The sequence below is a fragment of the Aythya ferina genome, assembly GCF_964211825.1.
Source record: "Aythya ferina genome assembly, chromosome: 7".
Lineage (NCBI taxonomy): Eukaryota > Metazoa > Chordata > Aves > Anseriformes > Anatidae > Aythya > Aythya ferina.
Window position 1 is genome coordinate 24,515,688 of NC_140302.1, and position 27,954 is coordinate 24,543,641.

Consider the following 27,954-nt stretch of genomic DNA (forward strand, 5'->3'; position numbering starts at 1 on the left):
CGCCCCTAAAAATCCGCGGGGTGGGCGCGGCCGCTCGGCTCGCCCCTGATTGGCTGCGGGCGGCCACGCGGCGCGGCGCGCGCCAAGGGGGCTGGGGGCCGTGCAGGTAAAGGTCACGTGGGGAGGGGAGTGGGGGGGGCGGCGCGGGGGCGCGCCCCGCGGGGGCGCGCAGCAATAAAAGGGGGGCTTATGGGGCAGGAGACCCCTTGGGGAAGGGATGTGTAGAGGGAAGGGGGCGCGCAGCGCGCTCCCGGGAGGCTGGGGGGCTGTAGAGGGGGGGCTGGCAGCGTTTTGGGGAGGTTTGGGGGGTTTGGGGGAGGTTTGGGGGGTTTTGGGGAGGTTTGGGGGGTTTTGGGGAGTGTTGGAGGGGGAAAAAGCACAGCGGGGGGTGGTCGGGAGCTCTTGGGGTCGGGGGGGCTCTGCTGGGGGGTGGTGGCAAGGAGGGGGAGCCCATGGTTTGGGGGGGACCCCATAATTGGGGGGAACCCTATAATTGGGGGGGACCCCATAATTTGGGGGGAGCATGATTAGGGAGGACCCCCTATGATTGGGGGACTACATGATATGGGAGGGACCCTATAATTGAAGGGGGGCACCCCATGATTGGCGAGGGACCCCGTGATCATGGAGAGGACCCCATAATTGGGGACCCATAATTTGGGGAGGGACATAATTAGGGGGGACCCCCATGACTGGGGGGGACCCCATGATATGGGAGGGACCCTATAATTGAAAGGGGGCACCCCACGATTGGGGAGGGGACCCAATGATTAGGGAGGGGACCGCGTAACTGGGGGGGGATCCCATAAGTGAAGGGGACACCCGCATGGGGGGCATGGCGGTGGCACAGCCGCAGCGCTGCGGGAGGGCACCACCGGGGCTCGGGGCCGCTGAAAGTCCGTCCCTATTGTTAAACATAAACCCGGCGCGGTGTCACGGTGCCACCTTCCCCAGCTGCCTGACCCCGTCCCCAGCTCCGCGCCGAAATGGCCGAAATGTCCGCCGTCCCCCTCGGCTTCGACATCGACGCCCCACGCTGGGACCAGAGCACGTTCACGGGGCGCCTCCGGCACTTCCTCACCATCACCGACCCGCGCACGGCCCTGGTGCCCGAGCGGGAGCTGGACCGGGCACGGGAGGTGGTGGCGAGCTGCAGGTGAGGGCACCGCGGTGCTGCGGACACCCCCTCCTATGCCAGACCCTAAAAAAACACCCCATAGGGACGCTGTGGGCATCCCATCGGGGATGCTCGGGGTTTTGGGGAGCCTCTTGCCGAGCTCTGGGTTTGGCAGGGCCGGGTTGGTGCCGCCGGGCAGCAGCCGGGAGCAGCTGCTGTACGCCAAGAAGCTCTACGACTCGGCCTTCCACCCCGACAGCGGCGAGAAGATGAACCTCATCGGCAGGATGTCCTTCCAGGTGCCGGGGGGCATGGCCCTCACCGGCTGCATGCTCCAGTTCTACCGGTGAGCCCCCTCCTGCCCCATTTAGGGACCCCCTGGTCCCTATCCTGGGTCATGCTGCGGTGCCTCAGTTTCCTCCCGGCCTCTTTTCCTCCTCAGGACGGTGCCGGCCGTGGTTTTTTGGCAGTGGGTGAACCAATCCTTCAACGCCATCGTCAACTACACCAACCGCAACGCCGCCTCCCCCATCTCGCTGGCGTAAGCGTGCCCCCCCCATACCCGTAGGATGCCCCCCCCCCAAAAAAAAAAGGACCCTCGGGGACCGAAGGAGCAGGATTAAAGTGTCAAAGTTGGTGGGTTTTATTATTTATTTTTTTTAATTATTTTTTTTCTCCTGTCTTTGCAAATCTCCATCCAGGCAAATCGGAGTGGCCTACGTCACGGCCACTGGTACGGCCCTGGCCACCGCGGTGGGGCTCAACCTCTACACCAAGGTACGTGGGGATAGGGAAGGGGCCCTCCTCCAAGCCCCCTTCCCATCGAGACCCCCATCCCAGTGCTCTCCCCAGCACTGGGCGATTTCCCTCGCCCCCAGCCCCAAGAGGTTTGGTGTGGCTGCTCCCTGTGGCAGCCCCCGGCCTCGTCCTGCCCCCGGTGCTGACGCCGTCCCCTCTCCCGCAGCGAGCCCCCCCTTTGCTCGCCCGCTGGGTCCCGTTCGCAGCCGTGGCCGCCGCCAACTGCGTGAACATCCCGATGATGAGGCAGCAGTGAGTGTGTCCGACCCCGGTGGGTCACCCCCCGTCCCCATATTCAGCACCCCAAGGGGGTGGCTCGGCCGTGACCGAAGCAGGAGGGAGGTCTGGGGGTGAGGGTGGCCCTTTGGGGCTCTGCTGGGAGATGTCTCGGACCCAAAGCCCTTCTTCAGGTGACCGGGGGTCTGTGGTGTCCTGGTGTTGTGTGGGATTTTAGGGGGTGCTCCCTGAGGGTGTGGGGTCCCGGTGACAGCCAGGCCGTGCCCTGAAGGTGGCAGCATCGGCCAGGGGTGGCAAAGCCCCAGGGCCACCCCGCTCCCTGTCCCCTCAGGGAGATCATCAACGGGGTCACGGTGACGGACGAGGACAACAACGAGCTGGGACGCTCCAGGGTGAGCGCTGTGGGGCTGTGTGGGGTGGATGGGGCCGGTTTGGGGGCGCAGGCACTGCGGTGGGGCTGAGCAGGCTGCTCTCACTCGCAGAGGGCGGCGGTGAAGGGCATCGCGCAGGTCGTGGTCTCCAGGATCACCATGGCAGCTCCGGGCATGAGTGAGTACGGGATGGGGGCCAGATCCACGCTGTGACCCCAAACCCAGCTGCCCCCAGCACAACCGGTGCTGCTGGGGCTCTGCGGGGTGGCCGGGATCCCTCAGCTCATCCCCTCACCTCTTCTTTCGGCACCTAGTTATCCTGCCCATCATCATGGAGCAGCTGGAGAAGTTCCCCTTCATGCAGGTGAGCCCGTGTTGCTCCTGGGTCGGGGCCACAGCGGCCGGCAGGGCCCTGACCCCACTCTTCCCTTGCAGCGCATCCGGGTTCTCCACGCGCCGCTGCAGGTGCTGCTCTGCGGGGGGTTGTGAGTATCCCAAAAACCCACAAAGTCACCCCGGAAAAAGACTTCCCAATGCTTTCTCTGGTTACTGGGAGTAATGGGGTGTGAGTAACCCCTCCTGGGCTGAGACCCCAACCAGGGGGCTGCAGCCCCCTGCGCTAACCCCCACTCTTCTCTCCCCACAGCCTCGTGTTTATGGTGCCAGCTGCCTGCGCCCTGTTCCCACAGAGATGGTACCTGTCCCACTGCTCTCCCCTTCAGCTCAGAAGCCTTCTTCCTGCCCTCGCTCTCCTCTCCCCATCCCGAGAGGGCCGTGATGGGCACCCCATGGGGGCAGGATGGTGGGTTTCACTCTCTGTCCCCTTCCCTCGCAGCTCCCTCGCCCTGGCTAGCCTGGAGCCGGAGCTGCGGGACAGCATTGTGGCCAAGCACGGGGACAAAGTGCCATACGTCTACTTCAACAAGGGGCTGTGAACGGAGGCTGCTTCGGGAGCCATCATGTCCCTCTGGACCCCAGCCCCACATCCCCTGAGCAGGGCTCGGAGGCATGGTCCGACCCCGTCAGCCCAGCCTGGGGGATGGAGCTGGGGTCGGCTGGTCCAGAGCCTCCCCCCATCTGCTGCCAGCCGTGTCCCCATCAGGGACATCCCTCCTCCCTCCCCAAACCGCATTGCTGCCTTAAACCACTGCGGGGGCCTCTTCCCAAGAGCTGGATCCCCCCTCGGCAGGCTGTCAGGGACCTGTCCCCTCCACATGGGGAGTGGACCAAGTCCTGGGAGCAGTGCTTGGACCATGCCTTCCTCACTCTCAGGTTCAGATTTTATTCACTTTGCGATTGTCACGATCCCAAAGAGAAATAGCTGATTCTTCTTAAGCTCTAATTTTTTGTAATTACCCATTCCTCTGAGCACAAAAGCTGGCTGTTATCCTGTGTCTCCCTGTCCCCACGGTGGGACCAAGGACCTGGGGGCCACTCGATTCTGGTTCCCCCTTGCGCAGGGGGAAGGAGACACAGGGGTCACAAAGCCATCAGGGTCTGAGCTCAGGCTCTGAACAGGCAACGCCGCAACTGACAGAGGGGAGGGTTGGCAAATAAAACATGGTGATTTTTAAAACAGCTGCTGGCTCTGATGCCGGGTGGTCTTTGGGTTCGTGGGTCCCTGAATGGGGCTGGTTCGTGGGGTTGTGCTTGTCTCAAGGGGGAAAGGTGTGGGCCCAGTGGATGGTCTGCCCCCATCCCTCCAGCTGAGTACGCGTGCCACATCCCCAAGGGGACACAAGATCTGGCATTAGCCACTCTGCTCCTGCAGAGAGAGCAGCAGAACCCAAAATACGCTTCTGGAAGGGCCAAGCCCTATCCAAAGCAGGTTTGATGCTGCTCAGACTGCAGGGGAGGATAACATCAACACATATAGCAACAGCTAGATGACTGCACAAAAGCTCTAAAATAATAGGGCAGCAAGAGGTGGGGAGATGTGTTCACATTTGTTTATCTGTTGCCCGGTCATTATTAGATCTCTTGTTATTGCACAATTAAAAAAAATAGATAAGCACGTGAAACAAAACAGATGTCACTCCTGTTTGGAGAGGGAAGAAGCCACAAGGAGACGTCTCTGCTGTCTGCCTGGGCTTCTTAATTCAGGTTGCTCTTGCCCTACACCCCAAATGTCTGTGGGCACTTTTGGAAAGGCACACGCAGCAGCTTGGGATGGATTTGGGTTCGAGATGCCTCTGGCACGCTGAGGAACGCAGTGGTGCTTGTGGAGCAAAGTGCTGCAGCAGGCACTCTCTGAAGAGCTGCTGCTGCCTGCTGAGGCTCTGGCCAGCTCTGCCTCCGTGTTCCCCTGCTGCAACAGGAAAGAAACCTCACTGCCAGGAGTCAGGGCTAGGTTCATCCTTGTTTGTGAAGAGCTGCGGGCGTTAATTAGGCTCCAGCAATGAGTCACACCCAACCCGGGCTTGTCCCATGCTCCCCATGCTCGCCTCCTTCTCCCTGCCTGTAATTTTAGGGCTGGATGGGAACGGGAATCAAGCTCCTTTAAGAACTGTACGTGGCCGAAACGTCAGTGCTCCAGCTTCAATGAACAGCCAGACCAAAGATGTCTGGGGAGTCGTGAGAGCCTGGGGTCTGCCTTGATGAGCCATCGGTCCCAAAAGTTGGTGGAGGAGAGAGGAGCAAACAGGGTGCATGTGCGCTGGGTTAGCTCCTGCCAGCCCACGCCAGCCGGGTGAGCAGGGTTAGGTGTGCCCCGAGTATCGCCCTGATTGAAAGATCCCAGGGGTAGGAGATAAGCTGCTAAATTGATTTTTTTTTTTTCCCTGGTTTTTCTGAGCGTGTTATCTGAGCATCTGATAAACATCAATTGTGCCAATCCCCTCTGGCGGCTGCCTGGCACGCAGGGAGTGGTGGTGTAGGAAGCCTCCATCGCTGCCCAAGAGCTGGATTGGGGAGGGGGTTTGGAGCCCCAAACAGGGACACCCCTGGCTGCCCCTGGGGGATTTGGGGCTGTGCTGGGACAGGACTGTGCTGGGACATCTTCTCACACCTCTCTTCTCCCAAGGTGGCTCCTCCAGGGGTCAATAATTGCCAACAGCCCTCACCCCTGCTGCTGGATTTTGGGGGATTTCTGCCCAGCCCTGGCTGGCTCTGTCCCACACACAACGCTTGGGCACTGCTGGAAGGAGGCTTGTAGGGCTGGGGGACGGCTGTGGCTGCCCCACTGAGGTGGCACTGTGGTGAAAAATCTGCCTTGTGCTTCACTGCCACATCCTCAGGCCCTGACCCGGGGTTTGTTTGCTGCTGCCTGTGGGTTGTAGCAGCACATGCCCTGTTTTTGGGGTGCTTCGCCTCCACCCCAGTGCTGCTGCGGCCATGTTATCCCCCTCCCCACACGCATCGCCTGCTGAGCCCCAGGCTCTGCTGGGCTGCTGGGCTTTGGGGCTGTGTGTGCGTGTTACGTGGAGGAGGCCAGACAAGGGCTGGGCACAGCAGGACAGGGTCAGTGGATGGGGAGGAGCGCCCCGGGGTGCCAGGGAGCACCTCAGGGTGCCACACTGGGGCGCAGGGCCGAGGCGCAGCCCCCACACCCCTCTCCCTCCAGTTCCGCCACTCACAACATGGCGCCCACCGCACCACCCCCCCATTCCCTCCCCTGCGCGCCACACTCAAGATGGCAGCTCCCACCCAGCGCTCAGACCCCTCCCCTCATGCCCCCCCTCTGATTGACACCTCCCTTCCCCAATCCCCTCCCGCCCCTCTCTCCTCCCACCCAATCAGCGACTGGCTTGGGCGGGGCGGGGCCGGGGCCGGGAGCGGGGACGGGGGGGGTACCCCCTGCGCTGCCGTCCCGGGCCGCAGTCGGGCGGGGGGAGGCGGGGGGTGGGGGGGATGGCGGGGAGGCTCCGCGCCGCCATGGCCCTGCTGCTCTTCCAGGCCCTGCCCCGGGGGCTGCCGGCCAGCGTGGAGCCCGCACAGGTAAGGGGGGAACACGGCGTGACCGGGGGGGGCGGGCTGGGGGCTGCTGTGCCCCGCACGGTGCCCCCCGGTGAGGGGCAGGGGGCTGGGAGCACCGGGAGGGGGGCTCGGGAGCACCGGGGGGCAGCGCCCGGGGGTGCTGGGGGGCTGCAGGGGGGGGTCGTGGGGCAGGGGGCTGGGGCTTTTTGGTACCCGCTGTACGATAGAGGTTGAGTGTGGTGGTCTCTGGTGTGTCGTGGTGGTGCGTTAAGGAGCTGTGAGTGGTGTTTTGTGCTCGTTGAAGGTCTGAGCCGTGGGGTGCTGATCCCTGGAGGGTCCCAGGTGCTGTGGGTTTTGGGGTGTTCAATGTGGCGGGGATGCAGGTAGGGAGCATCCCTTCTGGAAGGAGCCCCCGCAGAAACTTCCTGATGCTTCTGCGGCAGGTGGAGGTGAGGAGCTGGGTGATGGCCACAGATGCCACCACCCCTGCGAGCTTCCTTCTTCGTTTTAGGGTGCTGAACGCAACAGATGGGCTTTAACATCTGGGTGGTGGTGGCGGTGCCATCCCCAATTCCCTTTGGTCGCACTGAGGCAGTGATTTGGCCATTGCCGCCCTAGGGAGCCAGGTGCAAGACCGTATTTTCCATGTTGGTCTCCACTGCCTCAAACTGATGGAAGCCTTAGTGCTTGCTTCATTTCATCATCAAGCTGAGGTACAGAAATTAAATGAATATAAGCACGTGGTATTATGGCATCCCAGCTGTGAGCGGTGGCCTAGTGCTAGGGTTGCCTGCAGAAAAGGTGTGAAAGTCTTCGACCCTACACATGCTAATAAAAATACTGTACCTGCTATGAAGACTGAATGAAAGGAGCTCCCTGCCCCGTACAGCTTATCTACCTTAGTCAAGGGGCCAGGTGGAGGCAAGGAATAGGAGGTAGAAAAGGAGGATGAGAAAAAGCAGGGGGAATGGGAAGCATTCACACGGTAAGCTTGCTTGTGGACTAGTTGCACGTATGACTTGTAGGTCCCCTCTCCAATCAGTGCACCGGAAAATAATCCTAAAATAGCCAGCCTTGGGTGGTACGGTGCATGGTGGTGGGGGAGAAGAGCTTTGGCAGCCTGTGTTTTCTGGAGAGCGCTTAGACGTGGATGTGCCTTTTCCTCCTTTTCTTTTCGTAGCTTGCCTATATAAAACTCACGCGGTTTATTTTAGCCCTCACTGTAGACTCTGTCTGTCAAAAGGCTGATATTATCTCGCAGCGTGCTACAGATTGACAGCAACCCACTCAAAAAAAAAGACAGCGGTAATGCGGGAGCTGGAAAATGAGCACGTAGGAAAACTTGGTCTGCTTTGGTGTTGCCTCGGAGCGTGATTTCCTTGGAGCTGATGGGCTGGCGGAGATGGGGCAGTGCTGGGCTGCTCTGCACCAAGGGTTCCTGGGTTTTTAGCTGAACCCCTGGCAGCATTTGGCTCTTGTCCTCTGCCCGTGCTGCCTGCTTCCACGCAGGTTTCAGACCCTCACCATGCCCTGCTTGCTTCTTCTGGGCAGGGCATGTTGTTTGGGGTCTGTGCCTCGCCTCCAAATCTGCCCTGCAGACCTGGTGGGCTAAGTCTGGGAGGTGCTGCAGGAAATGTGTCCTCTAAATAATTCGGGAGGTGGAGCTGTGCCGCCTAGCCGCACTGAACAAACATTCCCGAGAACATGCTGTACTGTGCAAGAGGGTCTGATTTTGCAGGTTAAAATAAGTCCAGGCTGCCTCGGATCTTGAAAGACCTTTCTTTTCATTAAGGCTTGTTTTGGGTGGCGGGCGGAGGAGAGGGAAAATAATTAGCTCAGCACCATCCCGAGTCCAAGTTGAAGCTGTAACTGTGTCCGTGACTGTTCAGTGCAATTGCATTTGTAATGAGAGCACAGAACTCTGTTAACAGACGCTGAAGCACCTCTGTGGAGATTAAGGAAGATATTTTGCAATCGTATAACAAAAATAAAGCCAGGGGAAGTGTCGCAGGAAGAAGGAACCTCTCCGTGTTCATTTATGACTCTGCTTGTGTGGCCTTAACTGCACACCTGAGCTGTGTGCTGTCCTCTCAGCTTGAGGGAGAGGGACAAGAAGAACTGAGTATCTTTTAAAAACAAGCCTGATCGATTTTTGTAATGAAAAACTTGTAACATTAATCATTATTCTATTGTAGTATGTCCCTGCAGGGCAGACTAAAGGTTATTTGACTGCCTTGACTGTCTGCCTGCTTCCCACTGCAAGCAGCTTAATTATCACATAGTTTTCTCTACTGTTGTTTTCTCTAAAAACAAGAGATTTAAGTGCATGTTAACTATGTGACAAGTCCGAGGAATCCGTCTGTCTCTAATAAAGTGGTTTTGAGCCAAAAATCTGACGGAAGCGAGCTCTTAAAGGCCCACTTCACCCCAAATTAAAGAGTTTGTTCCCAGTGCTGCGACTCGAAGGATGATTCATTGCTGGTGACGGAGGGGACGGGTCCGAGCTTTGAGGAAGGACTTGGCGTGGCCATCGCAGTGTTCCTCAGGGCTGTGCTCTCGCTGTCACCACACCTCCGATGGCACCGACACGGGGTTGTTGTGCTTCATCCAAGAGCTTGGCTGCCCTTGGGAGCATCACTTCAGGTAGCCTGTGAGCAGTGGAGGTGCAATCACCCACATCTTAGACTCATCTGTAAATATAAGCCTTTTTTTTTTGATTAAGGTATAGGTAATTAGTTGCAGCTGCACTTCCATGCTCCCTGAAACGCCGTGGGTCCTCCAGGAGGAGAGCTGCTCATATGGCCGTAGGCACGTATATGGTCTGCCATGGTATCTTTGGGATTCTTGGGTTTTGGCTTGCCAATTTCCACAGTTTTGGCAGGAGGCAGCAGAGATCAAAGTACGTCCTGTACTCGTTCGGAGCAGAACCTCGGGATAACTGTGTGGATGGGATTCAGGACTGCTCGTACCACGTATGAGTACACCACCATGAACTCCAGTGTCTCATCTGCAGAGCACGCTTTCCCACTGATTCAAATTCTTCCCCTGGTGAATGGCCCTCACAATGGCACACAGCTCTGTAAGGATTTCTCCTTGCAGCTGTGCAGCAGATGGAAAAAAAGCCTGGTCTGAAAGTGTCGGGTGCCTCCTGGGTACGAGTGTGGCAATTTTCATCGGGGTGGCTGCAGCGCCTGGGACCTGTAATCGCCACTCTGAGAGTTTCCTCGCCGCCCTCCAAACTCTAATTAACAAAAACCAAACAACCCCTACAGAATAAACCCGGGCAGCTTCTGTGGAGCTGTGCTGAGCTGTGGGGGAACTCGGAAAGTTTTGTCTGCCAGGGGATTTTTCCAGCCTCCTGGCGAGGCAGGGTCGGGCCGGGTCACCCCGCCTGGATAGCGGCAGCGTCCAGCAGATGGCATCCCCTGGGCTCCAAGGGATGCTGTCCTCAGCGGTTGCTGCTCTTCTCTACTAAACCATCGTGATGTTGAGGCTGACTTCTGTCTCTCTGTGTCTGCGCTGTGCCCTTTGGTTGTGGCTCTGCCTCTGCAAACCTGTCCTGGCCAAGCGCATCCCGGAGTTCCTCTAACCTGCACTGCACTGTTTTACAGGGCACAGGGCAAGAATTTGCCCTTTCTGCCTAGCTGCATGAGAATCTCCTCAATTTTTAAATGCATTTAGCTGGTGACCTTATGGCTGGACACGTTCCCGTCCTGCCTTTGTCTCGGTGGGTTCGCTAATCCAAAATGTCTGGGCAAACTGCTCCTGATGGGGTTGTGTCCCTGGTTTTGCAGCACGGGAGAAAGGACACGACATGTTAGGGACATCCCAAAAGCAGTCCTTGAGTCAGGGCTGGTGACAGACAATCTCAGCAGGACCATCAGTCACAGCAGGGCAGAGATGCTCGCTGCAGATGTCCTGATGGCAAGGCTTTGGTCCTGGCTTCTGAGCTGGAAGGAATTGAGCACGGAGCGTTGGATGGTGCCTCTGGACGACTTCACGGAGAGGACACAGATCCTTCCATCCTCCTCTTGTTTTGCAATGCCTTGTGAAGCCGTCACAGAGCACCGTGCAGGACCTGCACAGAGAGAGGGGAGATTTTATTTTGTGTAGAGGCAGCTTGGGGTGTTGCTTGTTTGCAGGAGGAGGCCCACAAACTTCACATTATCAGAAAAGGATTCTTCCTTCTTTCCTCTTTAATCTTTGGCATAACTATGAGGTGGAAGATTATTGCTCCTAGTGGTGTTGGGTTTTTATTTCATCTCTAGTTCTGATGTTCACAAGACGGTGATGGGAATTTCAGAGGCAACTCAAGAGAAGAGGTCAATTTTATTATTTTGTGATCTGGGAGGGATCATGATCAAAAGCAAAAACTAAGTCTTGGCTTTATTTGAGGCTAGGGGAGCCTGTCAAAATACCGATTTGCCAAAGTCTTGTTGTGGGATGGCGAGTGACTTTACCCACAAAAACAGTGGGTTCTGATGCAAAGACAAGTTCACAGAAGGAGGTCATGTATCTGCCTCCCTATTAATTAATTTTGAAGCCATTGTCCAACTTCAACCGAATTTGACAGAGACCTCAAAGAAGCCCAAGATTTCAAGGCAACTCCTGAAAACAGGTAGACTTGAAGAAGTCTTAAGAAAACAGGGAGTCATCACTGAGTGACAAGCTACCCTTGCCAGCTTATTAAGCACTAGGAAATTTGGGAACTGGTGATTGACTGGCTTGATACATGCTTTAGCTTCTGGAAAAGCTTCAGTCGGCGCTCACAGTTGGCTAGGCTGCAAAGTCAATCAGCCTTGTGGAACAACCTGACGGGAGGTCGGCTTTATGGAGCTCCAGTGGTTACAGAACTGCTTTAATTTTTCTTTTTTTTGTCTCCTGCTGGCTGAACAGCAAATTGAAGGGGGAAGAGGATGATAAGCCGTAGAGACAGTTATGAGGAGTGTGTTTTGCCAGGAATCTCGCCAGCCGTCTTGAGCTTTCCCTATGTGAGACGTGTCGAGCATTGCCTGTTGGAAGCAGGAGGAAGCTCAGACATTAATGCCATGCCAGAAGATGTTTCAGAGGCTTTTTAATAAGCAGAACTGATTTGTGCTTTTCACCTGTGTCCTGACTCTTTGTAGTAAGCTCTTATTTGTTAATGCCACGCTGGTAGTTGAATGAAAAATCAACTTTTTCCCTATGTGGGGTCCTCTTTAAATCCCAGGTGGCCAGTGATGGCCAACAGGCGGCCACAGGAGCTGCAGGTCTTCTGCCTCCAGCAGAAATTCAGGCTGTTATCTTGCATAAAAGGGTCTTGGGGACAGTATTTGCACTGTCTGGGGGCAGCAAATCAGTCTCAGCTGGCTGAAATAGGAATTGGGAGCGACCAGTGTGGAATGAGAGGGTTAAATATTGCCTGGCATCATCCCCAGGGGAAGGGCTGGAAGAGGTGGTGGGCATTATACGGGGATATTGTAGAGACTGGGCAAAACTTTTAAGACTGCAGTATCTTCAAGGCCACGGCACTGAGCTGCTTTCATCCCTTCCTGTGGATCAATCGCTGTGATCGCATGGGGAAAGCTACCAAAAGTGCCCCCCCTTCTTGCGGGGAGGGAAGTCTTTTCTTCAGATACAATCAGAAGGACCTTTGCTCTGTGCTTGGAAAACGTTTAATGCAGCTACCTGGCTGTGTGTGAAGGTTATGACTCATGTCTGGGTCTCCGTGTGATGAATTGGTCCTTTTGTCACCCGTTGTCTCCTCGGTTGGGTCGCCGACCGCTTTGCAAACAGCGAAGGCTGAAGAGGAGGAGGAGGAGGGTTGCGTGTGCATTGTGTTGTCTTCAAATTACCTTGTCATTTTGACTTCTGTCTTTGTAGCAGAAGCAAACTTCGCAAACAGCTTTCATTTGACTCTCCAGCCTCCTGTGATCTGAAGCTCCGATAAAACAGGCTTGCAGACATCTGTCACTGCTGATTGTCTCCGTTTACTGACACTTAGCACTTGGACTCAGACAAAGCCTGTCTTAAATTGCAGTGTCAAAAACAAGAGTTATCTCCTAATTTATTTCTCCCTTTTTTTTGGCTATACTGTCTTTTTTTTTTTTTTTTTTTTTTTTTTTTGTGTCTCATTGCTCTGTTCCTTTTTTGTAGGGAAAAGGAGCATCCCCTAGGAATCTTTTACATCTCATCTGCTTGGTTATTAAATCTCTCATGTTTGTGGCTTGTTATTTTACAGATTTTCTTGCTGTCGTGCCCTGTTGTTGTATCTCTGTCCTTCCCAGGTCTTCCCAGAGTATGTGATTGTATTAAACCATCGGAGAATGGTTAGGCTGTGGAAATAAGTGTGGAGTTTTCTTCTCCTCCGACCTGTTTTGTGCCCTTGTGTCCCTTTACTGCGAAGTCTGAAGACCGTCCTTGCATTAAAAGATGACTTCAGGGAAGTCTGGAATGATTTTGCTCCTCATAGTTTCATTGCTCTTTGTAGGAAACAGTAAGCTCTTGCGGCATTTTACAAGTTGGGACAGACTCTTAAATGAATGACCCTAAATTTTGTTTGTACCCTTGCTGTGAGAGCTCTTCTTATCACTAGCTCTTCTCTCGCACAGGCACTGCCTGCCAACAGTTCTTCTCAAGGCACTTCCCTTTCCTGCAGGACAGGGTGCAAGGTAAAGCTTGTTTATACTTCTAACTAACATCTTCAATGAAAGAAATAGGCTTTAATAATACCACTTTTCCCCAGTTCAACCCATTAACTCGTTCACTTATGGGTCTTACACCGTTTGCCATCTTTTTCCTGCCCCAACAGCAGGCATTTTGCATGTTCGCTGGTGGGGAGAGCTCTTGACAATGAAGTATATTGATGGTTTAGTGGGAAGGGGGAAGATGAGGGGAAAAATTGATTTATTATTATTTTTTTTAAGGAAATGCCTTGGGTTTAGTTGCTGGCAGGGTTTTTTTGATGGTGAATTTTAAAATATTATCAAAAATAACGTTTTTTAAAAGCCACGGTGTGCCTCTGTGTCCTTTCTTTGGTACCCTGCTGTTTTTTGCAAGAACTCTTCAACTCTGACCCTGGCGTATCATTTGATATTAAGCAAACAATTTCATATTTTTCATCTTAATGCCATCGTTTTAGATGGTGAATGTACTATGAGCTGCAGTTTTTTTTGTATGTGTCAAAATACAAGGAAATTGTGTGTTACCTGGTGTATAAATAGTGCATAGTTTTCCTCTTCAGCTGGAGGCCTAGATGGGGAGTCTTCAGGTTTAAATTATTAATTGGTAACCAAGAAACTCCTGGTTTTCTTCTGCAAGGTTTCGGTCTAGAGGTTTTCAATAGCCTCGAGCAGTATGGTCAAACTTTACCTAATTGTTCAGACACGGTTTTATGGTTCTTGGCTTCTGCCCTGCTTGAGTGGGGCCTGTTCTTCCATTTGTCTGGAAGGCATTACTGTAAATAATCAACGTGCGAAGACACAACAAGGGTCAAGCTTTTGTGCACCTCACAAATGGCACGTGCTGTGCTTGCCGCAGCACAGAGAACGACTATTCCAAGCAAAAGCTTTTCTTTGCAATTCCTGGTTAATTGGGTCCGCAGTCTGAATTTGATGTGTTGTGTTCCCCCTTGGAGGCAGCAGCACGCAGGAAGGCCGACTGGAGAGCAAAGCAGCAGGTTCAGTGAGCAGAGCTGTGAAAGGAGAGCTTGCTGCAGGACTGACACAGACTGTTTTATGGTGCATTTCGGCTCGAAAAATCCTCGGATGCTCGGAACAGGGCAGTTTCTTTTCTAGCCCCATGAACCACAAAGCAGGCAGGCAGAGCGGCTTCCAAATGCCCCTGAGATGTGGACGTCAGCACGCGGGCTTGCCTTGCTTTCTTTGGCAGCAGGGAATTTGACTGCCCAGCAACCCGGCTGCTGGGAAGGCAAGGCTCAGACATCTGCTTCACGTTCTGCAGAGGATGGGTTGCGTTTCATAATGCCCAACCTTTCTTTGAAGAGTAAGACGATCTGCTGCACTTAAGGAGGATGCTTTATATTTGCGCACCAGAAAGAAAGTTCTCCGTGTCCGAACAAGCACTGCTTGCCATTTCACATTGCTCCTTTCACTTAGGTGATGAAACGAACCTCCTAGGTTGATTTCCTAGCTCTTTAGGGCTAACGTGCCTCCATCCTCACGTGCTTGGGCTTTTGGATCACCCTCCTGTCCTTCTGAAGAGAGCGAGCAGGGCAATGCTGCCTGGGTGGTGGGTGTTCCTCCTTGCATTCATTGCTCTCATCAAAGCGAGAGGTGGTGCTGTGTGTGTCAATAACACCTTTGATCCTCTTATTTAAATTAGATAGTGGGTGTCCCGCAGAAGAGACCTCTTTCAAGTGCCTTGCAAGGTTACGCTGCTGCGTGATGCTTAAAAAAAAAGTTCAGAAAAGCAAATTGGACTGGAGACTGAGCAAGTTTCCCAAGTACAGCTCTCCATGTTGTAGTCGACAGCAAACATGATTTATTCTCAGCTGATTGACCTCGTGTGGACTTGTGCCTGTGTAAGTAGCAGCTGAAATCAGTGGTCTGAGCACTAATCTGCAAGCTGCAGACAGTAGGGTATTATTTGGTGAGAATGCTCTACAAGTCTCTTGTTGCAGCATTTTCATTCAAAAGGTCACTTCCGTGAGTTCGTGTGCAGCTGAATTTAATGTTCTTTCTCAGCAAGGCCGGCCGCATCGGGGAGTGCGTAATTATAATAAATGCAACTTTGTTCTCAGCTGAAAAAATCCATCTGAAATAAATTTTTCCAGACCTTCCAAGAAACGCTTCTAGTAAGATAAATAAAAGCAATTCTTGCCGATTTCACATTCATTCAGCAGGAATGCTGGTGGGTGTAGGGTGCCTCCACTTAAGTCACTCATCACAGTGCCTTCTGGGCTCTGTCAACTCGTGTATTCAATAGCTGGCTATGGGGAGCGTTTGCAAATCGCGTTTCTTGAAACCAATTAAAACCGAGTTGATTATTTCTTACTTGGTTTCAACTCGGGTTATTACTTTGAGTAAAATTGTTCTCGACAGCAAACACAAAGTTCAGGTAGGCTCTCAACTTGAAACAACTTTAAACAGTGCTTTGATAGGTGCATCTGTTCTAGGGACATGCACGTATTTATACAAGCTTTTGTGGCTTTTTTTTTCCTGGTTGGCACTGCTGTGTAAGCAAAGTAGATTTGTTTTCTTCTGTCTTCTGTTTCGCAACACTGGAAATACAAAAGTCTCTGCCTAAACAGAAAGAAAGCTAAGAGGACTTTTTTTTTTTTTGAACTTCTAAGCAAGAACTTACACAAAAAAAAATCCCCTCTTTGCTTTCATCTTTCAGGAGACTGTGTGTGAAATGCCCTAACTTCCTTTTCTTTCAATTTTTTGACCAAGTGTAGGGAAGAGTCTCTGCCCTTTGATATCAGGATCCTGCAGCTGGTGAAGGCAGAATTCCTGTAGTTTCTCTGTGTCTGTGTGCAGGTCTGCTTACCTTTGAGTTTTTTTTAGGGTGGTCCTCAAGTGCTCCCAGTCTTTTCCACTCATACGCCTTGCTTGAAACTGCTATGACCTTGGATTTTGGGAACTACCTGGTATTATTGTATGGTTTCTCATTGCTGCAAGGTCACCCTTCTGTGGGGCTCTGCTGGAATCTGCCAGGCTGCAAAGGAGAAAAGACTGGCGTGGAAATGTCAATGATAAATGGGAGATAACGCGGCCATTCTGCTCTCACCATGAATTTGAACAGCATGAGGACCTGCGTGTGAGCTGTGGCACCTCGGATATTTTCCTTTTTCCTTCCCCTTTTGGTGAGAGGGATCTCACTGAGGCCTTTCTAAAGGAAAAAGGAGCCTGATGTCTGGGCAGAAAGTGGGGGAGCTTGCTGAAATCCGACCACTCAGGCTCCATTAAATGCAAGTGATAGTCCTGGGAGGAGGGGAGGAGGTGCTTCTGCTTCCATTCATGGTCTGCGTGCTAGGTTAGATACCCATCTCTCAAAGACCTGATACCTCCTCAGGCCCCGGTGGGTTTCCAGTGACACTGGAGAATGATCAAAGGGAGAATATGCCCTCTGTCAGCAGACTGTCGGCTGGTACCTTATGGCCACGTTCCATATCGACCAGGAGCAGATTTCATCAACACTTAGGTCATGACAGTCTGCCTTTTATTTTTTCTTTCTTTTTCTTTGTTTTCTCACGGCATTATTTTCTCTCCTTGCTTGTCTTTGTTCCTTCCCCTGCCTTCCTTTTCCTGATGCAAGTCTTTGTGTTCTTTTAATTTTGACTTCTGAAATAATCAGGAATTGAGTACTTGGTACTTGCAGATGAAGCTTCTCTGGCAGTGAGTTCCTTCAAACAAATGGTTGTTTTAGGATCTCGTGTTTTAGGATCTCTTCCTGACCCTATGTGCAAACATGGTTTATTTTTTAAAGATTGTCATGAGCTAGGAAATCGGCTCATCCTAAAATGAAAACATATTCTTTGAAACCTGAATTTCATGTAGGCTGTGTAAACTTGTAATTTGTGTTAGGTCTGGTCTTTGGAAAATATCCAGCATTGTTGTCCAGGATGTTAGTGTGCGAGAAACATGGGGAGCTTCTGAAAGTCACGGTGACTGTGTCTCCTTGGAGGATTGCCTCAGAAATCCCAACTTCTGCATTACTGCCATTGCTTTATAGGGTGATAGCAAAGATGGTCACTTGAGCAGTTGCAGCATTTTTGGATGCATGTATCTGCACGATATTATCACCTGTGGGAAGCAGATTGCTGTACTTCCCAGATAGCTTCCAAAACTCACCCTCTGTCCCTGCACGTGGTGTGTGTGCCACTGCTCTGATCTACGAAGCACAGGCAGGTCACCCAGGCTTTTTGCTAGGGGTCCATGCCCTTGAATTCCTGGAGGAGGCAGTAGGGTTGTTCGCTGGCAGCCTCTCTCCTTGCCAAGCATCCGTGCAGGGCTGATGTGTGAGGTTTTAGCCTGACCTGGTCCTTATCCTCATCCTCTGAAGGTTTCCTGTGAGAGATCCTTAGTCTTATTCTCTTCATCATCCCTGAGAACAGTTGTTTAAAAGTTGCTCAAGATTTTCAGCAGGATCTCGGGACGACTGCTAGTTCCTCCAGCCCCTTGTTTTGTTTTAGAGTTTCTAATCCCATTTTCTATGACTAACTTCAATTGCGTGGTTTCCACAGCCAGGATTAGGGTTTACTGCCATAGGTACGTCATTCTGCCTTTGAAGCTGCTTGCTCATGCTTTCCTTGGCAAGCTCTGGCAGACGTGCTCAGCAACAGCAGAGATCGTATCTGTTCTGAAGGGTTAATCGAGAGTGTGTTTATGAAACCAGGTTCCTTACCCTTAAAGGCTTTGCTGTGATCTTTTTTGATGCTTTCGGAAGATTTATGGCTTCTGTCTTTGTAATTTATGTTACGTTTTTCTTTCTTTTTTTAAAAAACCTTTTAATTATGCGTATGGTGTTGTTAAAATTAACAATGATAAGCAGCTTTTCTGGGCAAACCCCAAATTGCGTGCCTCTTGGGTACAAACCGAGAACGTGACCGTCTTCACATGGATGGCCAAGGGCTTTTGGCTGGTGTGTCTGGGGTGGGTGAACGGGCGAGCGTAGGACATTTGAAGTACATCTGTAGCTTATAAACAAAGCCAGCAAAGGACTCGCATCCCCCAGGCAGGCAGAAAGCCGTACAGATGCTTTTTCTCGAGAGGCTTTTTGTAGTAATGCTCGCACTTGTGGCTGAGTTTACTCACGTGTGCGGGGAGGGGGGTGGGTGGCTATTCAGGGGAGTATTATTTTTTCATCAGGGAGATTGAAGATACTGCTATTGATCGGGAAATTTATTTGTGTGGAGGCTCTCCAATGAAATGGAGCACCTGTGCACGTGCAGCACTTTAAAAATGTTAAGCAGGATGTTCCCTCTGATGGGAAGCGTTGATTGTGCTTTTGGGCGGTCTGCCTCTCCAGCAGATGCACCGCGGCGAATTTTTTTTGCAACCTAATAAAATACCACAGGATGCTTCACCTCGAGAGGAAACTTGATGGCTGCTTTCAGCCAGTGCCTCTGCGAAACCAGGTGAGAAACACGTGCGTGCCTCGCTGGGAGCTGCACCCACCTCTGCTGGCACAGCTCCAGGGTGCTGGTGTTCCTGGGTTAAAAAATAAATAAATAAAGAGTCTGAGTGGTTCTGGCAGGATAGATGCTAGATGCCAAGCTCTGCGTATCTGGTACGATACAGTTGACGGACAGATGGTGCCAATATTAGTTTTTAATCGTTGACTGCAAGTGGGGTTGTTTGTGCATTTTGATCCAAAACGTGCCTTGATTTTTTTGGTGCGTTGCTAAAGACAAGAGGGATGCCTTTCTTGGACTTTTTTCTGTCTACCTCTGTCTAGTAATGAAAGCTGAGCTTTGTGAGTTGTGACTTCTGGCACAAAGTTGTGTGCTTGTCTACACGCAGTACAAGGATCTTCCAGAAACTCATGGGAATCTGGTGACCGTTCTTTGCGTTTTGTTGCTTTTTGGAGTTGCACAAATCTAGAAGCTCGTATTTCAGAAGATCTCATTTATCTAACATTTTTATCCCCAGGAAGTATCATCTCCTGGGATTTAAGTATTTGCTGATGCAAATCTCTGTGATCACAGGACTGTTAAAGAACTATCGAGTGTCACATCATTAGGTCACCGGTTCAAATCTAGTCCAGAGTGGTAATGGATATTTTTATACCCCTGACACCTTTCATCAAGGCTTATGCATAGTTGCTTAAACTAAAAACAATGTTTGCTACTCGGAATTAAGGGTTCAAGTGGAAAGTGAAGACTAGAAGCAGATTTTTCTATAGCAAAAGTTCCTGTTGGACTTTTATATATGGCTGTATGTGGTTCTAAATCTGCGTGTGGTTCCCAGTGATTTAGCAGAAATAAAAGTAGCGTCTTCCCAGAGGAGTGTGTGGCTCAGTGCATAGGGTGCAAAGTAGAAAGGAGACTTCATTTGGCAGAAAAAAGTATGCATTAGTCAAGTCTGGTATTGTTGGTGTGTTTTTCTATGACTTCTGAATTGCGACAGCCTTTGAAGAAAACAGGAAGAAACCGATCTTGGAGAGAGACATGATTTGATGTTGAAATGCAGGGAGAGCATTTGGGATGGTAACAAATAGTTCTGGACAAAGGACTTTTCAAATTCTTCAGGGCAGCTGCTCTTCACCAAAAAAAAAAAAGGTTGGTTGTTTGCTTGGGTTTTTTCTTGTTTCTTCCAGAATTCACATCAAAATCTTTGTATGAAATTTCATATTTAAATCTTGCCTTTAATGTCTGGTTTCTAGTCAGGGGATGCAGGCTTCAGTTTAGGGTGAAATTTAATGCTTATAACTCACTGGACTGTACATTCTCCCGACTGCAGGGCCTGAGACAGTTCAGTTGTGTGGACCCTCACAGCTTTGCAGTTCGTCCTCATTGATTCCTTTCTCCAAGGTTGGCCAGTCCTTGCAATTTCTTTGGGATGTGTTGGGATCTAGACAGCCTTGTGAATCCCTGCAGTCAGGGGCCTGACCTCTTGTATGCCGGGACCTGCTTGCAGCCACCTCATACTTCCCAACCTTTTCCTGAACGTTTCCTGAACGCTCTCTGGCTTGTTTCAGGGACCAGGTTGGCAGCATATCAGGAGTCAGTAGCTGGAGTCCTTCAGGAAAGAAGTTGAAGATGCTGCAGTATGACTTCTGGTGTCCCGGTTGTTAGAATCTGTTAGCAGAGAATTGAAGATGCGAAGAAAAGAGATGTTAAAGCCGGTACAAGTGCTCTCTTTCTTTGTCCTCCTAAGTTGAGAAATTGGGATCCGAGTTGGCTTCCCGTGCATCTGCTGCCGTGGGAAATCCCTGGTGACTTTCCTCAGTGCTTGGAGGTACAAAAAGTATTTATGAGGCATGGAGACAGGAGGAAAAAAAAAAAAAAACAATAATAAAAAAATACCACCTGAGTTATCACTGTGGCATTTTTTGACTGAGATTTCTGTGCTGTCTTTTAAATATATTTTTATATCTGTGTACTCTGCAAGGGATGGGGAGGGAGATGTCAGTCTTTGTTCATGTGGAGTTCTGAGTGCCTGGAAATCTGGGAGACATTACGAGGTCATTTATTTTCACTCCTGATGCCACTTATTGCTACCATCTCCCTGCCTATTTTGGAGACAAGTGGGATTATATTTATTATTTCCCACTTAAAATGTTCTGTTCCCATCAAGTATCTGAGAAGCCTTGAGCTTTCTGCCTCTTTTAAATGCTGATTTGCTTAATAAATGCAGTGTTAAGGTTCTGGCTTAGCAAAGGAATACCACTAAACAACTCCTGTCTATATTTTAAGTCTCTATTTTTTGGCCTGTAGCTGTGATTGCAACCCAAAACAGTGCATGGCTAGAAATCTTCGTAAATTATTATCCATCTTTTTTTTTGCTGGAGACTGAAAATGGAGAGCTGCTGAAGTACAAAGGAAACTTTTTCTGAGTCATGGCAAGATTGGCAGGTTGCAAGGGAAAATATAAATGTGGTGTTTACCATAGTTAACAATGAAATCCTCCCTTTACAGAAAGTTATTAGGGTGAGTTATACTTCCAGTCTCCTTGCTGTTGTGGAGTAAAAAAAAAAAAAAAAAAAAAAAAAGTTATCTTGATTTTTATTTTTGTAACTATTATTATGATTTTTTTCTGATCCTTGGCCTAGAATGGGGATAAATTAAAGGAAGTTGCCCAGTTTTCTCTGCTAATTGCCTGAAGATTGGCCCTGAAAATACAGTTGTCATCTACAATTACTAGTTTTCACAAATGGGATGATGACTTTATCTGTTTTCCCTCACTATGGACCAATCATTAAACCTTGCAGTGTCCAATTCTGAAACCTGTGATCTTTTACTTAGGTATGAATCCTGGTACTTTTTAATACGTATGCAGACACTGAACTAACATGAAAAAACATGTCCGGTCGTTTGCACAGCGTAAAATAATAGATACTATCTTCAGATGTTAATGACTCTGCCTCTGTGTCTGATATGATAAATGCTATTCTTATTCTGCTGATGGAAAACAAAAGGAACAGAAAACAGCGAGACTTTGCCAAACACAAAGTTCAGAGCAATTTGGAGACGGACCACAAGTCGTTTGGAGACCTGATTGTGTGTTACATGAAGGCCATCATTTGTCTTACAGGAAAAAATGGCTAATGTTAAAAAATGCTGTCTGTCTTTTTGAAAACAGATGAAATAGCTTGCAGAAGGACGTGTCTGTCAACAGGAAGTGACCGTAACTTAGGAGGCATGCAGGCCTCAAGCACAACCGAAGGAGGCTGCAGAGAACAAAGAACCTCTTTCCTCTCGCTTCTCAGGCCGTATGTAGGACCAGAGGACACCTTCTCTCATTAGGGTTGAGCAGCATTTTCGCCCCCCTTTGGTGTGAGTGCAGTGTCTTAATACACGTCTTGGTGCCAGGCTTTCACGACACAGACTGGGGGTCACGTCAAGCCAAGCTGCAAGGTGTCACCAGCCCACCACCATGGCTTTTTCACTCCTGGTATCAAAGGAATATTTAGATATTAGTAAGACTTGAAATAGGTTAAATAAAACATGAGAATTTCAAGCTGGCCCTGAGTCAGTTTCTGTCATGCTGTGAGATTTGCTCTCGTCCATGAGGTGAAGGACTTCTTGAGATTGCATTGATCAAGATAGTCTCCTGGGCGTGTTTCTCATCCAAGGGGAAAAGTGAGGTCAGTAGGAATGAATGTTGTGCTGCAGCTCAGACTGGAAAAGAGATACTTTGGTGTCCTGGGAAGAATGTGTCTCTAACTCCTGCTTTGGGGCATTGTCTAACATGGTAGTCTTAATGTTATGTAGCAGGTGACGTTCTTGTCTTCCTTGTTAGACTGCCCGACCTGTTCAGGTGAAGGCCAGTTCTGTGCTTCGTCCCCTGCTCATTTCTCTGGGACGTGATCCTTTCTGTTGCCCCACTTTGGGCTCTTCAGCCTCGCCTGCTGCCTCCTCCCAGCTCGGAATTCCCTGCCACGTTGCTCCTTGTAGATGTGGCCGGAGGTTTTACCCCTCAGAAAGCTGGAGGCTCGGTTTCAGGTCACCTCCACGAGTTTCCTGGATGTGATGCACAGCATGGGAGCCGTTTGGAAATTGGGCTTTCAAATATTCAGACATTGTGGTGGGAATGAAGGCAACCAGAAAGGCAGCAGACTGGAAAATCCCTTCTGTACACTGTGTCTGCCAGCAGACCTAGTGGGATAAAACTGAGATGCTCTCTTAACCCAGCTTTTCCACTTTTTTGGCTTAGGTCTGCTTGTTTGTTCAGTGGGTGAAGAGCATTTTGTGTCTCTGAACATGCGGAGAAGTGGGAAGGCTAAATATACCACTCTTAAAAGCTCAGAGAAGCTAATATTGGCATTCTCACCATTTCCCACATCTTCTGTACTGATTCAGTGACATCCCTTGTAAATTGATGGCAAAACATACGACTTTTCTTTTTTTGTCTTGCTTCTCTCCACGGTTTAACCTTTCTTATGAAGCGCCTCTCTGATCAAAGGCTATTAGCAAAATCTTTATTTCCTTGGTTTTACAAATTTGGCTACAAAATTCTCAAGTTGAGACTTGGCAAACCCCGCCGTGGTATGCAAACAGTGGGGATGGGAGAAGGGAAATCACTTGGCTGTTGAAAAACTACATATGGGAAAGTCACGTGGCACTTTGTGCTTTATTTATAATTCTGCAAAGGCCTCTTCTAATTTGAAAGAGTAGAAAAGACCAAATAGCGGCTTCTGGAAAGCAAACAGCTTGATTTTTTCCATGAGTATTTTTAACACAAGTATTGACTTCACAGATTGTAACACTTTCCTTCTTAAATATATATTTTTTAAGCTGTCGGGATGTGTAACTGGCTAAACTAACATTGAGACAAAAACCTTAACTCCTGCAGCTCCTTGCTTTTTAAATTCCAATTGTGAAGCCATAAGAGATGGTTTATTTTCCTTCAGCTTATAAATATGGAGCTTCCAGAAAGGTGCCTTGATTTATAAGTGTACCCAGTGGGAGCCATATGAATTTTGCTTTTGTATTTTTTTTGTGAAGGATTAAAGTGTTTCTTTCAAAATTTGTTTTCCAGGTAAATGCTGGGTTTAACGGTTAAGGGACTTTTAAGTAAGACCTGAAGCTTCATTTTTTTTTTTTTTTTCAGCTTTGGCTGTACCTGTGAACAAACGTTTCCAAATACTAGTCCTTGGAAATAACTCTACGAGTTAAAAATGCAACCTTGGGTTTTATACCGGCTTGATTCTGGGCAGTGTTTTACTGATACTGGTGTGAGATAACTGTGTTATGTGAAACTGCTTGAGCAAAACAAATGGGAGAGTGGTGGCAGTGGGCTGCCTGAGAGGCTCTGCTGCTCTGCTCGAATTGCTGAACGCAGCTAACTCATGGTAGGACGGCATTTGAGGCCACGTTTTGGAGTCATTAGGTTATAAACAGTCCACAAAATATTTTAAATGCCTCATGGTAATATTCCTCTGAAGCTTAAGATTCCCTAGGGAGAAATGAGAAGCACACCAAAAACATTTTCAGCTCAAGAGGCTTATCCACCACTTCCTAGATCACTGAAGCCCAACTGTCTCATGAAGAAATTCTTACAAAAACAAGTTTTGATGCAGTTCTCAGTGTATAAGTGTGTGTGTGTGGGGGGAAATACATTGGGTTATGCTCTTTAATTGTCAGATTTTCATATTTTGCTGGCTATAAAAGTCGATTAAGGTTCAGAAAATCTTTCTGACTCCAATTTGGTACATTTACACGCATCTTCATTTTCAGTAATGCTTTTGAATCTTGTGCTGCGTTGGTGAAAGACATGGCAAAAGCATTCAGATCTTGACAGAATGTCTGAACCTGTGTCACTGAAAGGTGTCCTTTCGTTTCTGTTTCCTGGTAAGACTTCTTTTAAGGAGGGGTGTAATAAATATTGACCCGTCTTGAAGAGACTAGGGTCTCTAAGAGAGATGTAAATTTTTTTTGTGTAATTTTTTTTTTCCTGAGAATAAATCTTCTGTGAAAAAGTGGCTGATTTGTGCCAGGCACAATCTGTATAAAAACTAGGACTGTGGGGACTGTCTTGTGAAAATGGTCCTGTCATTAGCTGGCATTAGCATCTCCTGCCTTCACTGAATGCTTGGCATCTGTAGTGGCCCATCAACAGTTTGTGCAGTTAATCCATCTAGGGCATGCCCTGAAATAAAACAAAACCTATAAACCACCAGCTTGTCCTTCAGAAAGGAATCTTATTTCAGATTGCCCTGTTAATTTGCAGAATACCGGGATTTATGGAGCTGGCAGGATGGCTCTGGCAGAGTTATCACACTTAAAGATCTGGGCTCTCTGTCAAACCCTTGCCTTAAGCTGGCATAGCTCATACCTGAGGATGCGACTCACAAGGGACATCTGTGTGCATCCAGTTTCCTTCCAGCAGATCCGGATGAGAGAGAGACAAGAAGTGGAGGACCTGCGTGAGAATGGGCTGAGAGCTGCTGGAAGCAGCGCCAGGACTTGCAAACCAGCTGCAATTTATGGACTGCAGGAGCTACTGATGCATCTTCCTGCTCCTGGGGAGTTGAGGAAGGAGCACTTGCCATGCATTCGCTGAGTTTTCAGAGGTTCTTATCCCTCCGAGCAGTTTGAGAGCTCGTTGCAGACAATTTGGCAGCAGTGCTCTAGACTAATGAGGAAGCAGCAGGGTTGCACTTCCTCCAGCCTGCCTTGAAAGAAGAAGTGCAGAGGGGCTGAGCGTTCAGAGCTGTGTGACTGTGAGACACAATAATAGCCCAAAGCCTCCGAGTGCATGCTTCAGCTGTGCAATAACTGCGTGTAGAGAGCTGAACCTGGTCCAGCGGGCTTGATCGATAGCAAAGCTGCTTGATTCACCTCTGTTATTGATCTGGGTTCCAAACTGAGTCCATTTAAGCATCTGTAAGGGCCTCTTTTGGTGCTTGGTAGGTGCACCGAACCACTGGTGCTGCTGGCTCACTTTGGCAGATACAAGTCCCATTTCACTAATGAGCTTCTGTGTTTCCAAAACATTGCTTTATATTTTTTTTTGAGTGGAACTTTGCTCGAAGTTCCTCACAATTTGGGGACGTTTTTGACGGTCGCTTGTTTTTCCTCATGGTGACTTCAACTCAGCATGAGGTCAGACTTCAGGAAATAGCCTGCTGGCTGCTGACACTTTAAAAGGTAGTCGTGCTCTTGGTTTATGCTGAATTAATTGCACGAATGAGGTATACATTTTAAACAGTCTAACATCCGATTTTTCAAAGGGATCTTGATATTTATTGTTATAGGCATTATTTTTTGCTGATGTGAGAGCCATCTACTAAAATCAGTCTCCCAGAACGATGAAGACTTTGCTGTTCATATGGTTCACTTTTGGTCTAACAATTATATTGCAGCTAGCAAGGAGCACTCAAAGGCTTAAGAAAATGTTCTGCAAATCTGGTGTTAAAAGCTGAAGGTGAAAAAAGAAAAGGAAAGTATTAATCTAGAGTTTAATGAGGAAGGTGGATAAACAGTAACTGAAACAGTAACTCAGTAACTGATGTAGAGACTGAGAGGTTTTGCTCTTTTGGTCCTTTGGGTGTAGGGGGAAATCCAGAAAACACACAAGCTCCTAGCTGTAATCCTACACAGATTAAAATTATGAAGTATAAAGGGGCCAAAAGCAAAGGAAGAGAATATAGAAGAAAAAGCTAGAAAAATGTGAAATCATTAGGGCCTCGTGAAATTTACTGTTGAGCACTTACAGATGTAGACATAGCCGGTTCTGAACTTAGTAGCTTTCTTCCAGGCTCCAGGAAGTATTAGGATAAATTGGTGAAGATTTTATAAGCATCTGTAAGGCAACAGGAAATAAACCGTGAGGCTTTATCAGGAACAACCTCATGGGGGGAAGAAATAAACCTAATTTGTTTGATTCAATGGATGTTTCACAGCCCAACCTGACTGAGGGACTGTGTGGCTTATGGGGTGCTGTGTAGAGATCTGTCTTTGAGGTTGAATTACATACAGTGGGTTCATTAAATGACTGGAGTACATGCTAACGAATAGTCTATAAAGGTGACAGGGTCCTGGAGAGGTCTGTTCCACCTCTGTGCCAACAGTTTGGGACACAAAGTGCTTGAGATGAAGCTGGAGGCTTGCATGCCTTTTTGACGGTAGGAGAAGAACTTGGAGAAATGATGTGAAGCCTGGCACCAAAATCAGTAAGGAAATGTGCAGAGAAAGGCAAACAGAGAGAAAATGCATCAGAAATAGAGCAGAGCTAATGCAAAAAAAAAAAATAAAAAAAATAATAAATATATATATATAAATATATATATATATTATGATGTAGTAATAAAATTGTCCTACGTATGGCTGTTGTAGTACTCTGTACAAATAAGTGATGTCTGCAGTTTTGGATCCCACATTTTGAGAAGTGGTTAAGTTGGAGACTGAAAAGGGTGAAACAAAGATTTAATCCCCGTGGCCTTTGAAAAAAGGCTGCTTTTGTCTTCTGAAAGCAGCTTAGAAGGGATTGGAGCAATTTTCCAGGTGAGCTAGGTTTTAAGAAGATGACTGCAATCAGGTGTCCACTTCTTAGTGGAGAAGAAGGAATTGCCTTAGCAGAGAAGATCTGCTGCCTTATCTTGCACAAAGGCCTGGATAAATGTTAATGGGGAGAACATCCTAACTTTTCAAGAGTGTGCAGCACGAGATGGCATTGCCTCTGGAGGCAGTAGCACCCCAGCTCACTGCAGCCTCCTGAGTTGTGGGTTAGCAAATGCTGGTGGTTTAGGTGCAGTGAGCCCTTCCCAGAGTGGTTTGATTGACTGGGTGACTTACTGAGAAGCCTTTCCAGCCCGATGCCTCTGGGATTGCATCTTTTCTTTCTGAACAGCCCTGACGTGTGACGCCTGTGTTAAGGAACAAGTGCTGAAAGGAGGACAGTTCGATGGCCGGATTGTAATTAAATCCTGCTCACAAATGTTGCTGTCCCTCCCTGAGTTGTTTTTATGCCTCTTTGGGATGTATTGTTGCCTGGAAGATGTTTCTTTCAGTGATGGGATGATTTTCCACACTGCAGGTCTGTTTGCAGTGACATAGGTTGGAGAACTTCCTCGTTCACTTCCAGGAAAGGAAGGTTGGTCCTGGTTTTCCAAAAGAGATGTGCAGAATTCCTGCTGCCCACATTACCTGCTCCAGGGGAAAAATAAATACTGTTGCAGGGATACTGTGCTGGGAGTGAATAATTCTAAAAACTGAAAAGATTCCCTTGCCTTAGTTTCTTAGCTCTACAGTCACCCACGAGGGTGACATATACCTTTGGAGAAGAAATTAGCTGTCTTCTGACACTTATGTTGTTTTTGTTTCAAGCTTTTCTTCGTTACTCTACTCCTGCTAATTAGTACCAATTAGCAATTGTAGTTCTTCTACAAAAGAAAAATCCCCATTAGTTT

At 49.1% G+C, this 27,954-nt stretch overlaps 2 protein-coding genes across 3 annotated transcripts in view; both read left to right on the forward strand.

Annotated features, from left to right (window-relative positions):
- Positions 1–35: 35 nt before the first annotated feature.
- On the forward strand, positions 36–4,101 carry SFXN2 (sideroflexin 2). Of its 2 annotated transcripts, none has more exons than XM_084526243.1 (12): positions 36–106; positions 955–1,156; positions 1,293–1,463; positions 1,560–1,658; positions 1,819–1,894; positions 2,082–2,167; positions 2,484–2,544; positions 2,635–2,701; positions 2,838–2,887; positions 2,959–3,008; positions 3,170–3,217; positions 3,359–4,101. In XM_084526243.1, the coding sequence occupies exons 2-12, from the start codon at positions 987–989 to the stop codon at positions 3,456–3,458; spliced, it is 978 nt and encodes a 325-aa protein (XP_084382369.1). In that variant the 5' UTR covers positions 36–106; positions 955–986; the 3' UTR covers positions 3,459–4,101. The 2 variants fall into 2 exon arrangements, with proteins under 2 accessions (XP_084382369.1, XP_084382370.1); XM_084526244.1 differs by having other exon boundaries at positions 39–106; positions 975–1,156.
- Positions 4,102–6,327: 2,226 nt separating this feature from the next.
- WBP1L (WW domain binding protein 1 like) overlaps positions 6,328–27,954 on the forward strand; it is a 54,880-nt gene continuing 33,253 nt past the window's right edge. The window contains exon 1 of the mRNA XM_084526666.1: positions 6,328–6,459. Within this exon, the coding sequence (XP_084382792.1) occupies positions 6,373–6,459 (87 nt within the window). The 5' untranslated portion in view covers positions 6,328–6,372. The remainder of the gene's footprint in view (positions 6,460–27,954) is intronic.

Excerpts from the sequence above, each read along its gene's own strand:
- SFXN2 (XM_084526243.1), top strand. The coding sequence starts at position 987 with ATGGCCGAAATGTCCGCCGTCCCCCTCGGCTTCGACATCGACGCCCCA. Across the intron at positions 1,157-1,292 it reads GAGGTGGTGGCGAGCTGCAG|GGCCGGGTTGGTGCCGCCGG; the intron begins GTGAGGGCACCG and ends TGGGTTTGGCAG. Across the intron at positions 1,464-1,559 it reads TGCATGCTCCAGTTCTACCG|GACGGTGCCGGCCGTGGTTT; the intron begins GTGAGCCCCCTC and ends TTTCCTCCTCAG.